Here is a 16,099-nt window from a genome sequence, read left to right as displayed (position 1 = left end):
AGATGGACTCAATACCAATTAACAATTTTCTATCCAAGAGAATGCATTACAAAATTAATTATTAATTTGTATTTTTAAGTACAGAATTGTTATACTAGTGACAGAGACTGCAACCCTGTGCAATTCCCTCACACTGTCAGACTGTTAGACTATGCTTCCAGGTCTACTCACATTGGGTATACCTATGGGACTAGTAATGGCCAATAGAATATGAGCAAAAGTAGTGAAAAGGCCTGGCTCCTAAAACTTCCCTAAGGATCCTCCATGCTCTCACTGTCGTCTTCTCCCCACAAGCTACAGAAGACTCAGAGGCCTTAGAAGATGGTAGGAGCCATTGTTCAGAGGTTGCCTGAACACCCCTTGGACAGTGAGCTGAGCTCTAAATAAACCTTCAGTATGTTAAGCCACTGAGATTATGGGATTGTTTATCAAATCAATTCACTTATCCAAATTAACACAACCAGGCTTTCAAATAAGAAAGTTACTAGTTTATGTGATTAAAAGTTTTTTAAAAAATAATCAACCCTACCTTCCCTTGAAGGTATAAAGGTAATAAAAATGAATTCTTCTTCATTAACTTGTATACAAATATAACCTAGTTAATGACAGATAACACTAGATAGAAAATTTTATTTGCTTAAAAGTTAAATCATCCCTTTTGCAAGCTGAAGTTTTAAAAAAAAAAACTAGGATTGTTTTTCTCTGTAATCTTTTGTTCTAAATTAGAAAGCGATCAGGGATCAAACATGGTGGTATATTTATAATCTCAAACCTACTTCTATATTCAAAAATCCCAAATGGCAGCTTCTTAGAAAATGTTCCCTGCCAACTTGAAGAGAATTTAAATAGCAAATATGAGATATCCTTGAAATCCTTCTAAATTTTTCTCAGAAAATAAAGCTCTTTTATCAAAAAAAACCCCCAAAAAACCCTCTAACAAGCCCACTAAAATAGTGCCTAGACATTGTAAATGTTATATAATTGCTAATAACAATATTAATAATTAATATAAGTAAAGTAATTTCCAGGGTTATTATTGAAAAATCTGAAACTACTGTGATTCCAGATTCTTTATATATCAAAAAACCTGTTCCAACCACAATCACCACCAACACCACCATCACTTCCTTTCTGGAAGCTTGCAAGAGGTTTGCTTTATCCCTAGTATTCTGACATACCTTGGTGTGGGACCTCTTACCACTGACTATATTAAGTACTTTGTGGGTCCTTACATTCAAAAACTGGTGCCTAAGTTTTTAGGAATTTTCTTATATATTTTTTTTTATTTCAAACATTTTCTGTTCTTTTTCTAGAACTAACACTAATGAGATAGGAACATCCTGAATATTACTAAGTTTATGTGTAATTTTGTTTCATATACATTAATTTAGCTTATAAACTAAAAACAGTGAATCTGAGATAGGAATCTGAGCAATGAATCTTTAAATACCAAGCTACATCTTCCCTGTAATGCTGTTGGTGAAAAAAACCAAATCCTGAACACCTTTTGGAGACAGCAATAACTTCTTTTGGTGAGGTATAAAGTAAAATTTCTAGCTAAGATTTTAATATCTTAAAAAAAAAATTTTAATATTTACTGCAATCTTTCAAAAATGATAATAAGAAATCATATGCTTATGAATTACTTGCAAGATGTCTAGATTTTTTAAAAATAATTAAAAACTTTCTAAAAATCAAATGATTTTTTTTCCCGGGGAAGAAGAAGCATCTTTAAAACATGGCATTAACTCAGTTTAGGAACATGTTAACCTATAAAGCTATAAATCACGATGAAAAACTCTGAAAAAAAATAAACATAAGTAAACATCAAGATACCATGACAAGACAGAAACAAAGACAGAAAGCAGATATGTAAAGACAGCTTTTGCTGATAAGTTTAGCCAAGAAATGAAATGCAGGAGGAAAAAATATCCTTTTATACAGTCCACAGACATTTAGGATATCTCTTGGGATCTTCTTGCATCATAAAAGTCTTACAGTTACTGGAAAAAGTGGGAAAATATTGCTAAATTATAATCCACAAATTAGCTCAAAACTGAGCATTCATCTTAACACAACAAAAAACCTGCATATCACCTTATGCTAATATTCTCTTAGCATCTTACACAAGTATTTGAAATGCAAATCTTAAAGCTGGGATGCGAAAATTTCCTAACAGAGAGATTCTAATCAATAACTAGAACCACGGTAAATATAATTAAATGTAAGTATATAAATGTATAATTATTATGAAATCTTTCACAGATTAGTTCATTTTCTTTCTACCATTTTCTTCTTCCTTTCTGACATTTCAAAGATTAAGGCCAAGAATCTTTCCCTAAATATCAACTATCCTCCTGGACATTTTACAGTCCTTCCCTAATCAATGAGTTTTCAAATCCACCCTAGAAAAAAATTTCACATGGAAATATGCTATATTTGTTATTTCAGAATCTAATCATAATAAATTTTGCAACTCAAGTAGTTCATTGCACTTCCTTAAGTGTTGTCAGTGGCACTGAAATCCCCAAATAAGTTAATTATAAATTATTACTTCTAGAAATTAGAGATCAAAGGAACTATAAATTACATATTGCCCCAAACACACTTAATTCCCAATCTACCTACTTTCATCATGAACTCTCTCAATGTTGAAGGCTCTACTATGCTGATTCAAACTTAGCTGCTGTTCGTGAAGGTCCACAGGAACAGGGTTGATGCCAGTCCCTTCAAGGTATAACCTGATTCGCTGCCTCCACAACCACCTTAGAAGAGTGAAGGAAAAGCAAATTATATTAAAATAGAATAAATTAAACAAAGGATTAGACATTATAATTTCTCAAAATTAAAAAATTCATAATAAAAAACTAGTTATTCCATGAACTTATTATACTAGAAACACCTAAAACCCACAGGTTCCTGATCAAAGACAGATTTAGATGTTTATTTCTCTTTTCTATTATAATGGCAATATCTAATGTACTTGTATAAAACCTCCCAAATAACTTGAATTAAAGTCAAACTCTTTATCAAGTATTCATTAAATCCTATATACTTAGATAATAGTTGTGTTTTGCTCATTGTATAACACATATATAAAAAAGAAAGCATTCTGAAATTAAAACACTATTATGTTAAGGTGGTCAGATTAGATAAAAATCCCTTCCCTAAAATTCCCTTCCCTAAAAAAATATTGTTTTTCTGTTTTTTACAATAAGAGTTCAATAACAAATATTATAACACTTAAGATTAAACCTAAAACTTAAATGACTTTTTGGTAAAAGTGAAGAAAACAAGAATCAGGTTTAATGTCAAAATCAAAAACTAACATATGAAAAAGCCAGTGGGACAGATTCTACTAGGTAAGTATACAAAAATATACTCCTGCCTGGAGTATATTAGTCATCTGTGAAGGTGCTAAATTTCTGAAATGACTAGAAACTGGAATCGTTACTAAAAACAATGATTCCAGGGACTTCCCTGGTGGTGCAGTGGTTAAGAATCCGCCTGCCAATACAGGGGACATGGATTCGAGCCCTGGTCCAGGAATATTCCTCATGCCGTGGAGCAACTAAGCCTGTGCGCTTCAACTACTGAGCCTGCGCTCTACAGCCCGCATGTCACAACTACTGAGCACGTGTGCCACAACTACTGAAGCCCACACGCCTAGAGCTGGTGCTCCGCAACAAGAGAAGCCACCGCAATGAGAAGCCTGCGCACCACAGCGAAGAGTAGCCCCTGCTCGCTGCAACTAGAGAAAGCCTGCGTGCAGCAATGAAGACCCAACACAGCCAAAGATAAATAAAATAAATAAATTTTAAAAAAATGATTCCAGAAGTCAAGAAAATTTAATACAATTTCACAAATACCTAGAGAAAAAAAGTTTTCTCAAAAACTTTTTTCTCTCTCTATAAAATCTAGGCTAAGTCAGGGAAAGAAAAGTAGTCCAACTTGGCTCTAATTAATCGTCCAACCTCAACTCAGCTCCTCCTTCCACCCTTCTCTTTTCAGGGCAGTCTGACCACTGAACAAATTAAGTGAGAGAAATATGAAAAAACATCTCCACTGCTTAAGAAATACTTAACATGTAAGGCAGAGATACCAGGAATCTCAGCATGGTTAGAGAAAATCTAACCCTCAGTCATTCTGGATGGGAGAAGATGAGGATAAAAAATAAAAAATCTCAGAGAATTTGAACATTTAATTTTTCACCAACAGTTTTAATCATCTTTCTACCAAACTGCTAAAAACGTGTAACGAGGTTAGAGTAGAGACATGGCCTCTATCTCACTGAAGGAGAAAAACCTCTACTTGCAATTACATTATAGGCCAAGTGGCACTTGGCAGGGTTTCTCCATACAGCTCCAGTCAGGCTGGAAGAAGGGAAGTTAGATGTGGTTGTGACTCAGCTAATGTATTATTTTTTATGGCTACTGTTACACCTATGGACTAATCCAAATATTATCTAATTTGTTCTGTTTAACAGCATTTTTAATGGCACACATTAATAATATAATTATATAATAATAATACTATTTTAATAAGATAATGATAAAGCAATAGTAAGAAATTCCTACCTGAACTCACCACGGTAGAACTTCTGTAAGGCTTCTGGGAAGGAATGTGTGTATCGAACAGGAAGACATAAATGACCCTCAGACCTTTATTTTAAAAGGAATTTGCGTGGTGTAAAGGGAAGAAGAAAAAAAAAGTACTTAACTAAACTACAAAAATCAGATATGAAATTTTTTGAATTTCTACTTCTGTAATTCATTTTGCCACAAATTGTCTATACTTTCAACAAGAACAAAAAAAAAAAACGAAATAGTACTTTAAATACAGGTTTAATGCCATAATACAACTTAAGTTTCCACATTACAGTAAAACTAAAAATAAAACCGAATTTGCCACTGATTGATTTCCCTGTAAAATTATCTAATGGTATAGTGGTGTTTGCATCTTACCTTTAAATTATTTAACTATAACTTTGGGCAAGTCACTTTAGCATCAGCTTCCTCATCTCTAAAAGGGCCATAAAACCACCAATCTAAAAGGTTATTATGAGGAATCAAACTATTTATGTGAAAGTTTTTTGAACCATAAATCCCTTTTAAATGTCATTTAAGATGTTCTTTTAACCAAAAGAGAACTCACAGCTTAATCTAATGTAACCCTTCATTTATTCAAAAAATATATAAAGGGGCTTCCCTGGTGGTGCAGTGGTTGAGAGTCTGCCTGCCAATGCAGGGGACACGGGTTCGTGCCCAAGTCCGGGAAGATCCCACATGCCACGGAGCAGCTGGGCCAGTGAGCCATGGCCTTTGAGCCTGCGTGTCCGGAGCCTGTGCTCCGCAAGGGGAGAGGCCACAACAGTGAGAGGCCCACGTACCACAAAATAAATAAATAAATAAATAAATAACAATAAATAAATAAATTATATATATATATATGGATGAGCTCCTTCAAGGAGTTAACAACTTTATGTGGAAGACAAATTTTTTTTTAAATGCAAATTACAAAGTGTTAAGATTGCCTATAGGTTGACACAGGAAGATGAGAGGATATGGCACCTAACGTGAGGAAAGGTGTCCAGAAAGTTCAATCATCATCATTTATATGATGCTGCAATCTTGAAGGAAAGGTTGAGAGTAGGCCTGGCAAAACAAAACCTTAATAATAACTGTAAATTAACATAAACGTGAAGAGCAGAGAAAAAGGCTTTTACAAAGTTGTGACTAATCAATTTACCTGAGAGGGTCAACACTGTGGTTAAGAACTTAGGCAGGGGACTAAATTTTTAAAATTTTTATATTTACTGCAATACTTCTCTACAGTGCTAAGATTATAAAAGATAATCAACATTTGATAGAATACTTATGGAGGTCAACTGCAGGTCTAAAACACTCTAGAGAGAAGAATCTAGACCTGACCTGGAGGATTCACTTTCATTGTGGCTCACTCACTGGTGCTAGCTGTTGGCAAGAGGCCTCAAGTCTCTCTCCATGTGAGCCTCCCCACAGGGCGGCTCTGGTATCCTCACATCACCGTGGCCGACTTACTCCAGAATGAGCAATCCAAGAGACCAATACAGAAGTTGCAATACCATTTATCACCTAGCCTTGGAATTCACACACTGTTATTCCATATTCTACTGGTCCCACACGCCGGCCCTGATTGGATACAGAAGTGGGAAGGGAACCACATAAAGGTGTAAATACTAGGAGGCTATCTTGGAGGTTGGCTATCACATGCCCTCTATCCCATTTTGATCATTAAGCATTTAAATGTCATAATTATGTACAGGGGTCAGTAGAGTGAGTACAGAATACAAAAGAGAAAACCAAAATTGTATATTTAATTTAGATGAGTCCTCAAGTGAGCCATCTTAGAAGTAGATCCTCCAACCCAAGTCAAACCTTCGGATGCCTGCAGCCCCAGCTGACATCTGACTATAACGTCATGAGAGATCCCAAGTTAAAACCACCTGGCCAAGCTCTTCCTGGATTCCTGACACACAGAAACCATGAGAGATAATAAATGATTATTATTGCTTTAAGCCTCTAAGTTTTGGGATGATCTGTTATGCTGCATTTAACAACTACTACAGAAAAGAAGAAACTTAAGTTGAACATTAACTTCTGGGCTTATTTAAGGATTGTGAGACACCTCTGTGCTTAAGAAAAAAAATTCAGGCAACCTGAATTATGCAACAAGCCAGGGGCTTAATACATTTCTGCCTGGGGGCAAAAAGAAAAACCAGAGGACTTCTAGAACACATCATTTTAGGCAGAAATTAGAGAAGCAACACCTGTTGCTTACCAGTTTCAAAATCCCCACAGGCTAATGAGTATTAAGCCAGCTTTTAAAGGAAAATATATTTCAACAAACTGTATAAAATATGATCAGTAAAGAATCTCCTACTTTAATGATGTAAAAATATGTCATTGCAAAGTTCTAAAATACATGTGCACGAATACTAAAGGCAATTAAAATGCTAGCAATAGAGAAATTAAGTCCTATACTCAAGGAATTTATAGTCTAATGGAAGAGACAATCAAGCAGAAAATAATAGGAAGAGATAAGTGCTCTCTGTACAAGGAATCATAGTCAGAGCCCAGGAGAGGTACCAGTCTTGAATGAAAAAGAACTACACAATTGAGTAAGTGTCGTAAGGGCACTCTAGGCAAAAGCACAAACAAAGGCATGAAAAGCACATGGACATCTGGAGAACTCTTTCACTTACTCTTTCAAACTCTTTCTTGATATCAACAAAGCTCCTCACCAGAGCAAAAACTCCCATATGCGAGCCTTCAATCATGACATTAGGATGCTCATACATTACACTGCACTTAAGAACAACCTTCAGAGGCTAGGGGAGAGGGGACTGAATGAATGTGGTCAAAAGGTATAAAGTTCCATCTATAAGATAAGTACTGGGGATGTAATGTACCACATGATGGCTATCGTTAACACTGGTGTACGGTATATTTGAAAGTTATGAAAAGAGTAGATCCTAAGAGTTCTTATCATAAGGAAAAAAACTTTCCCCTCCTTTTTTTTTTTCCAGCTATATGAGTTGACAGATGTTAACTAAACTTATTGTGGTAATCATATCACAACACGTGTAAGTCAAGTCATTATGCTGTACACCTTAAACTTATACAGTGCTGTATGTCAATTATATCTCAATAAAACTGCGAAAAAAATACAATTAAAAAAAAACCCCTGGGCTTCCCTGGTGGCACAGCGGTTGAGAGTCCGCCTGCCGATGCAGGGGACACGGGTTTGTGCCCCGGTCTGGGAAGATCCCACATGCCGCAGAGCGGCTGGGCCCGTGAGCCATGGCCGCTGAGCCTGCGTGTCTGGAGCCTGTGCTCCGCAACAGGAGAGGCCATGGCAGTGACAGGCCCGTGTAGCGCAAAAAAAAAACCAAACAACAAAAAACAAAAACCCCCAAAGAACAGACTTTAGGAAGGATCCTAGAATATTCCTAGAGAGGCATCAGTCTTTTTTTTTAAGCTGAAAAATGTATAGTGCCTACAGGTAAATGAGGGTAGATGAAACTAGAAAAGCAAATAGGCAACAGATGGTGAAAGATCATATATATTATGCTACGGAATTTGCAATATAACCTGAAGGTCATAAGGAAACCCTGAAAGACTTTAATTAAGGAGTGGATACAATCAAATTTGTACTTTAGAAAGACCATTAAGGCAAAGTATAAAGAATGGGTTGGAAAGAGCAAGACTGGAAGTTACTACAGTAATTTAAACCACAAACTATAAAGCTATGTTTAAATTCAGTGAGGAGGGGAAGAGATGGACTCAAAGGTAAGATCCCTAAAACTTAGAACTAAATCCCTAGACCAATACAACGAAGGGAGTGAGGGAAGGTGGTGAGGGATGGGTCATCACAGCTTCAGCACCCATTATGATTTCATTTATCAAGTATGGGTGGAGGGAAGGAGATAAGTTCATCTGTAGACATGTTACATTTTTAATGCCACCGGATACATGCAAGTGGAGGCCAGTATGGCTAGAATAGCATGAAGAAAGGGAAAATAATAGGACATAAGGACACAGAACAGTCAGGGGCCAGATAATGTAGAGTCTTGAATGTCACAGTGAAGGGGACCAACTGTCCCAGTTTGCCTGAGACTGACAATTTTCCCAGGACATAGGACTTCCGGTGCTAAACTGAGAAAGTCCCAAGAAAACCAGGATGAGGATGAGCTGGTCACCCCAGCCACGGTAAAAATTAGATTTTATTCTGAGTTAGATGGGGAACCACAGTAAGACTTTGAGCAGAGGTCACAGAATATATCAAACTTTTACAAAACAATCACTGTGGCTGCAGTGGGGAGAAGAGACTATAAGGTAAGAGTAGAAGCAAGATCAGTGTTGGATATACAGATTCTGGAGTCACCAGCATCTAAGTTAAAACGACAGATGTTAATCAGTTATTCTGGAGACAGTACAGAGTGGAGTAGAAAAGACTCATCCATGATTGAGCAGAAAGATAATGGTACAAAATATATAAGAAATTTGTCAGGAAAGTGAATGAAGTAAGGGAGAATTAAGAAAAAAAATAGAGGGATAAACACACTGAAAGTCAAAGGGCAGATTTACTAGAATTGAGGAAGTAGGACTGCTATTAAGGTAGGCGGCTATGGTCAGAGTGATTTGAGAGGTGGGGAAATTCTAGGTGATGACAAAGTCCAAGTATGATCATGGCTGTGGGTGGCTGGAACAGAATGAGGATAAATGTCAGTGAAGCTAAGGAAAGGAAAACAAAGTGATAATAGGGTTTGGTCTATTTATTAAGTCAACGAAGTCACCCAGGAAATCAGTGGAGGCATGTTCAGGAATGTAGATGAGAGCCAGAAGGAAGGGTAGAAGATGGAACATCATTAACTCATCCATCTTCAGCAACACCAAAGTCACCAGTACTCACCTGGGTCAAGGGCTCAAGTCTATCCTCCCACAGATATTACTCCCAAACTACCTGGGAAGTCAAATGTGAGAACTTGTCCATCCCATATCATAATTTTCTACCACCAACGCCAGCGAAATGTGTATATATTTCTCATGCCTAAGCTAAAAAACAGAGCTATGTCCTTGAAAATAACGACAAAGAAGAGAAATCTACTAAAGGTAGAGGTCAATTCTACATGCCTAAATTTCATCACTGAAATGATTTTGGAACATGGTTCTAACATTCACGATAGCCAGCAACGGTGATGTTTCCACTTACACAGCATGCACCATAGTAAACACCCTGTACCAATAGGATAAGGAGCTTCCAAATTTAAGATTTATCATAAACAGGTACTATGCAAAGCAAAGCACAAAAAAGTTTTTCCTTACCGTTCTGGGTCAGTGTTTACTCCAATAACTGGTTTAAGTCTGTCCAGGACTTTACTTGCTGCCAAAAGCATTGTGCCATCACCTAAAGGACATAAGACATAACCAGACTTGTTACAAAACTAGTTTTTAACAACATTTTGAACACTAGTTCTTTTAATAATCCCACCCGCACCCCATCCTGTTGGCTGCCACAGTCTACTCCTTTCTACCCACTATCCCTCTGTATTATCTCTCCCACTCTAATCCAGAATTTCTCAACAGTGGCAAGATGAACACTTCAGGCCAAATAATTCTTTGTTGTGAGGGCTGTCCTGAACTTTGTAGGGTGGCGAGCAGTATCCCTGGCCACCCACTGCATGCCAGCAGTAGCCTCCAGCTGGGAACCGCTATTCTAACTCTATCACTTCTATTAACCAATCCTCTTTCCCTCTCACATAACATCAGTCCCAATTCATAAATTATTTTGATGAGAATACATCCAACAAAAGTGTCCAGATTTGGATTTTTCTCTCCAAAAAAAATGTAAAGGTTTATAAAGAACAGTCACTAACATAATAATAAAGCTCAGGAAAAAACAAGTGTAAGTGTAAGTATACTGGGGCCAAAGAGGGATGGAATTTATCTAATCTCATTAAACTCTTTTTTTTTTTTTTTTTTTTTATGCGGTACGCGGGCCTCTCACTGTTGTGGCCTCTCCCGTTGCGGAGCACAGGCTCCGGACGCGCAGGCTCCAGACGCACAGGCTCCGTGGCATGTGGGATCTTCCCGGACTGGGGCACAAACCCGTGTCCCCTGCATCGGCAGGCGGACTCTCAACCACTGCGCCACCAGGGAAGCCCTCATTAAACTCTTAAACTCAACTTTTTTTTAAAGACTGGCATAACTAAACCAAAATAGTTATAAATAATCCTTTGAATCATACTTAAATACACACTTTAAATATACACACAGAAATACACGCACAGAACCTTACAGTAACATCGTTCACTAGAAAAGTAAAATGTTGTATAAAGCACGTCTTTTAAAACCTGATCCTAAAAATCCAAAAATTCGTCTTATGGTAGGACTCTGAAAGCTTCATCACAGCTAGACCACACGGTATTTGGCAATATGATTATTAAAGAGCATTTCCATATTCCAGCACCTTTACCTCTGCAAAACTATTACCTCCTGCAGCTATGACAGCATCTGCCCATCGAACAGTTTCTTCATCATATTCTCTCCTCTTTACGAGACGAACCTCAATCCCCTCATTCCTAAGATAAAAAAAGTAAAGTGTGTATAAAATTTCCAGTAACATAAAGGAGTATGTTTTTTGAGAGGCAGATTATTACAAGAGAGATTTAAAATAAATAAACAAGTTTGTTTTATAAACAAATTTATGTTTAGCTTTGTAATGTCAGCTTCATTTTCACTTACCCACAACAACCAATTAACTATTAACTATAGGAAGCATATGTATAAACTGACTATCCCAAATCGCCATGTGCTTTAAAAACATCTTTTAAGGCCCTTGACGAATAGCAATATTGATTAATTAGAATTGCATTTCCTTTTCTCTACTCTTTCTGGTGCTAAAATTCATGAATACAAAACGGCCCAGAAGACTAACACCTCGATTGACAATTTTTTAAATTATAAAAGTGAATAGCAAAAAAAAAAAAAAGTGAATAGCTGTTATTTTAAATTCAACGAATATTGAGTGCCAGACACTGAAAGTGACTAAAATACTTTCTAATTTGCGTGTTCTCACACTGATTCTCTTGCATACACAGAAACTTATTTGCTGACTCACTTAGCCCCTAATTAACTGAAGTTTCTGTACTTGTAATTTTTAGACATTCAAAGACTATTATAATGAACACCTACATAATCCACTATTCTGCACTACAGTTGAAGCCTGCTGTGTACAAAATTAACTCTTTGTAGAAAAGGCACTTCTTGGGCAGACCAAATAATAACTGAAAATCTGTGAAGTTTTCAGAGTACAATAAAAATTTCCTTAAAAACACTATAATATCAGGTCCATTAGCCATGATATAATTTTCTTAAAATGATTCTATAATGGCCATCTTTACTAAAAATCTAAGTATTAGCTGCTAGTAAAAATAAAAATTGAAAGTCCCACTCAAGACCTGATCCCACAGACTTACCGTAAACTATCAAGAATGTGCTCTACATTTTGGGTGTGAATATGATGTCGTTCAAGCAGTCCACTGTAGCTAGAGCCTTTCAATGCAAGCTATATCAAAATAAAACAAGTTTTGCCTTATTACATAATATATATTACATATTATATTTCTTTAAAAAGCCCTATATAAAGCAGAATGGGGTTTTTTTTGGGGGGGGGAGATACATTTTAATGACTATATGTGAAACCTACAAGTATAAACTTAATTAGAAAGTCTGGTTCCAGAAAATCATAACTTGGTTTTAATACCAAACACAGCAGTAAGTTTCCTGAATCATGTGGTCAACGGGATCTCAAAAATCTCATGTTTTACAGCTTGAGTGCTTTTCTTCCTAAATGGATTTTTAACATACTGCATATGGCTACTGAAGACCAAAGATGAACTAATATTTTGGAAGGCAGTTAGATGACCTTTGTTCTACTTGGATTTTCAGCTCTCTTGTATTCAGATTTATGAACTCTATTTGGAATTTACACAATCCAAACAAAGGGCTTGTTAGCTGCTTGAGAATGGGTAACTTTTAGATATAAAGACATATAGACTTCAAGGATTATTTTTCCTAGTCATTTAGAATATTTTATAATGTCACTATCTTATCATTAATATTCTTTTAAAGTATATGTCTTCTGAATAATCTGTAAAGTAAAATGTTGAGAGAGAAGTTTAGAAACATCCATTTAATCATCAAGTAGGAAATATGTCCACTAGAGTGAATGCTAGAATTAAAAAACATGTTATTTTCAGCATACAACAAAATTACTTACAAAACTACTTACTTACAGAGAAACTATTCAAGAAAAAAAACCAGAAGACTGGCAGAAAAGATCACCTACAACTGAAGATATAAAAGAGAACCACAACAAGACAGGTAAGAGGTTCGGAGATGCAGTATAGTCAATACCCATACCCCTGGGTGGGCAACCCACAAACGGGGGGAAATAATTTACAATTGCAGAGGTTCCTCCCAAGGAGCAAGGGGTCGGAGCCCCACACTGGCTCCCCAGCCCAGTGGCTCTGCATTGGGAAGACAAGTCTCCAGAACATTTGGCTTTGAAGGCCAGCAGGGCTTACTTTCAGGAGAGCCGGGGCTTTGGGGTTCCACTCCTAAAGGGCACACACAAAATCTCACACGCTCCAGGACCCAGGGCAGAAGCAGTAATTTGAAAAAAGCCTGGGCCAGACCCATCTGCTGATCCTGGAGAGGCTCCTGAAGAGACAAGAGGCAACTAGAGCTCGCCCTGGGGACACAGACACTGGTAACAGTCATTTCGGGAAGCTCGTTCTACCACGAGAATGCTGGTGACGGCAAGCACCATTTTGGAATCCTCCTTCTAGCTTTTTACTGCCAGGATGTGAACCCACAGGTCTGCTGCCTTAAGACCCCGAGGCCACAGATATCCCAGGACCCAGCCCTGTCCACCAGAGGGCCCAAGACACAGCTCACACACCAGTACGCTCACACTAGCCATGGGACCCCCGGGGCCCTGCAATCAGAGACCCCAGGACCTGGCTCTGCCCACCAGTGGGCCTGCAACAGTCTGGGGGCCAGCCTCACCCACCAGTGGGTAGGCACCAGCCCCAGGACCCCCTGGGCCCGGGCCCTGGCCACCGGTGGGCTGAAATACCGACTCCAAGACCTCCAGGGCCGTGCAGCCAGAGACTCCAGGACCGCCTGCATCCACCAGTGTGATGGCACTAACCCCAGGACCTGGCCTCACCCACCAGTGGGAAGGCACCAGCCTGGGGATCCTCTTGACCCCAGCCCCACCCATCAGTGGGCCAACACCAGCTCTGGGGCACCTTGGACCTCTCAACCAACTGCCACAGGATCCGGCCCCTCCCACCAGCTTTGAGACACCCCCGACCCCATAGACAGTCATGTCAAGAACCAGCCCCACCCATCGGCAGGCCAAGACTAGACCCAGGGCCCTTGGCCCCGCAACCACCTACTCCAGAACCCAGCTCTGCCCACCAACGCAAGGAGCCCCAGGGCCCCACAGCCAGCAGCCTCGTGACCCAGCCCCACCCAACGGCAGCTGGCAGCCACCACGCAAGGCAGGGCCTGACAACCAACCAGACCCGGGACCAGCCACGCCTTCCAGACCACCCACAGTAGTCAGCCCATCACAGGAGGGCCCATACAGCCCACACAGGGGGCACCCCTAGAGCACACAGGTCCGGTGACCAGAGCAGAGTGTGCTGCTGGCATGCAAAGGACATCTCCTATAAAAGGCTGCTTCTCCCAGGTTGGAAAAACATAACCAACCTACCAAATACATAGAAAAAGAAACTGCAAATTAGGAACAACGAAGCAACAGAGGAATATGTACCGAATTAATGAACAAGATAAAACCCCAGAAGAACTAAGTGAAGTGGAGATAGGCAATCTAAACCTGATAAAGAGATCAAGGTAATGATCATAAAGTTGTTCAAAGAACTCTGGAGAAGATGAAATGAAAAGGGTGAGAAGTCAGAAGTTTTTAACAAAGAGTTAGAAAATATAAAGATGAACCGAACAGAAAAGAACACAATAACTGAAATGAAAAATACACTAGAAGGAATCAACGTTAAATTAGATGACATAAAGGAATGGATCAGAAAGATGAAAGATATAGTAGTGGAAATCACTGAAGCTGAACAGAAAAAGAGAAAAAATAAATAAAAAGAAATGAGGATAGTTTACGAGACCTCTGGGACAACATCAAGCATACTAACATTCACATTATAGGGGTCCCAGAAAGAAAAGAGAGAGAAAGGGGCAGAGAACATATTTGTAGACATAACAGCTAAAAACTTCCCTAACATGGGAAAGGATAGACATCCAGGTCCAGGAAGCACAGAGAGTCCCAAACAGGATTAACCCAAAGAGGACCACACCAAGACACACAGTAATTAAAATGGAAAAAATTAAAGATAAAGAGAGAATATTAAAAGCAGCAGAGGAAAAACAACAAGTTACGAACAAGGGAACTCCCATAAGGCTATCAGCTGACTTTTCAGCAGATACTCTGTGGGCCAGAAGGGAGTGGCATGATATATTTAAAGTTAAGAAAGGGAAAACCCACAACCAAAAATACTCTACACAGGAGGGCTTTCATTCAGATTTGATGGAGAGATCAAAAGTTTTACAGACAAGCAAAAGCTAAAAGAATCCAGCACCTCTAAGACAGTTTTACAACAAATGTTAAAGGGACTTCTCAAAGCAGAGGGGGAAAAAAAGGCCACAACTAGAAATATGAAAATTACAAAAGGAAAAAGCTCATTGGTAAAAGCAAATATACAGTAAAAGTAGTAAATCAACCATGTACAAAGCTAGTAAAAAGGTTAAAAGACAAAAATAGTAAAATCATCTATATCCACAATAAGTAGGTAAGAGATATGCAAAGTGATGTAAAACATGATGCCCAACAGTAAACATGAGAGGAAGGAGCAAAAATGAGTTTGAACTTAAGAGATCAGGAACTTAAAACAGTCACATGTATATACAGATTGCAAGATATAAACCTCACAGTAAACACAAACCAAAAATCAACAATAGATTCACATGAACAAAACAGAAAGGAATCCAAAGATAATACTAAAGATAGTCATCAAATCACAAAGGAAAAGAATAAAAAAGAACTACAAAACAACCCCCCCAAATTAACAAAATGGCAGTAAGTACACACCTATCCATAATTATTTTAAATGTAAATGGACTAAATGCTCCAATCAAAAGACACAGAGTGGCTGAATGGATACAAAAACAAGACCCATATCTATGCTGCCTATATATACACAACGGAATACTACCCAGCCTTGAAAAAAAAAGAATGAAATCTTGCCATTTGTGACAGCATGGATGAACCTAGAGGGTATTATTATGCTAAGCCAATTAAGTCAGACAGAGAAAGACAAATACTATATTTTACTTATATGCGGTATCAAAAAAAAAAAAGAACATAACAAAACAGAAACAGATACAGAGAACAAACAGGTGATTGCCAGAGGGGAGAGGGGTGGGGAAAGGAAAGAATAGGTGAGGGAGATTAAGAGGTACAA

The 16,099-nt window shown here is 38.2% G+C and overlaps 1 protein-coding gene across 3 annotated transcripts in view; it reads right to left on the bottom strand.

Annotated features, from left to right (window-relative positions):
• NADK2 (NAD kinase 2, mitochondrial) overlaps window positions 1-16,099 on the bottom strand; it is a 46,362-nt gene that overhangs the window by 18,694 nt on the left and 11,569 nt on the right. For 2 of the 3 annotated variants that reach the window (XM_082837016.1, XM_082837017.1), the window contains exons 2-6: window positions 12,020-12,108; window positions 11,034-11,122; window positions 9,867-9,948; window positions 4,578-4,661; window positions 2,629-2,765 (exon numbers count right to left, since the gene is read on the bottom strand). In XM_082837016.1, coding sequence (XP_082693142.1) covers window positions 2,629-2,765; window positions 4,578-4,661; window positions 9,867-9,948; window positions 11,034-11,122; window positions 12,020-12,108 — 481 coding nt within the window. Of the gene's footprint in view, window positions 1-2,628; window positions 2,766-4,577; window positions 4,662-9,866; window positions 9,949-11,016; window positions 11,123-12,019; window positions 12,109-16,099 lie in introns of those variants that run through there. The other variant, XM_082837018.1, reaches the window with a different exon arrangement.

This window comes from Leucopleurus acutus (genome assembly GCF_964270905.1).
Source record: "Leucopleurus acutus genome assembly, chromosome: 3".
Taxonomy (NCBI): Eukaryota; Metazoa; Chordata; class Mammalia; order Artiodactyla; family Delphinidae; genus Leucopleurus; species Leucopleurus acutus.
This window is presented reverse-complemented; position numbering and strand designations above follow the sequence as displayed.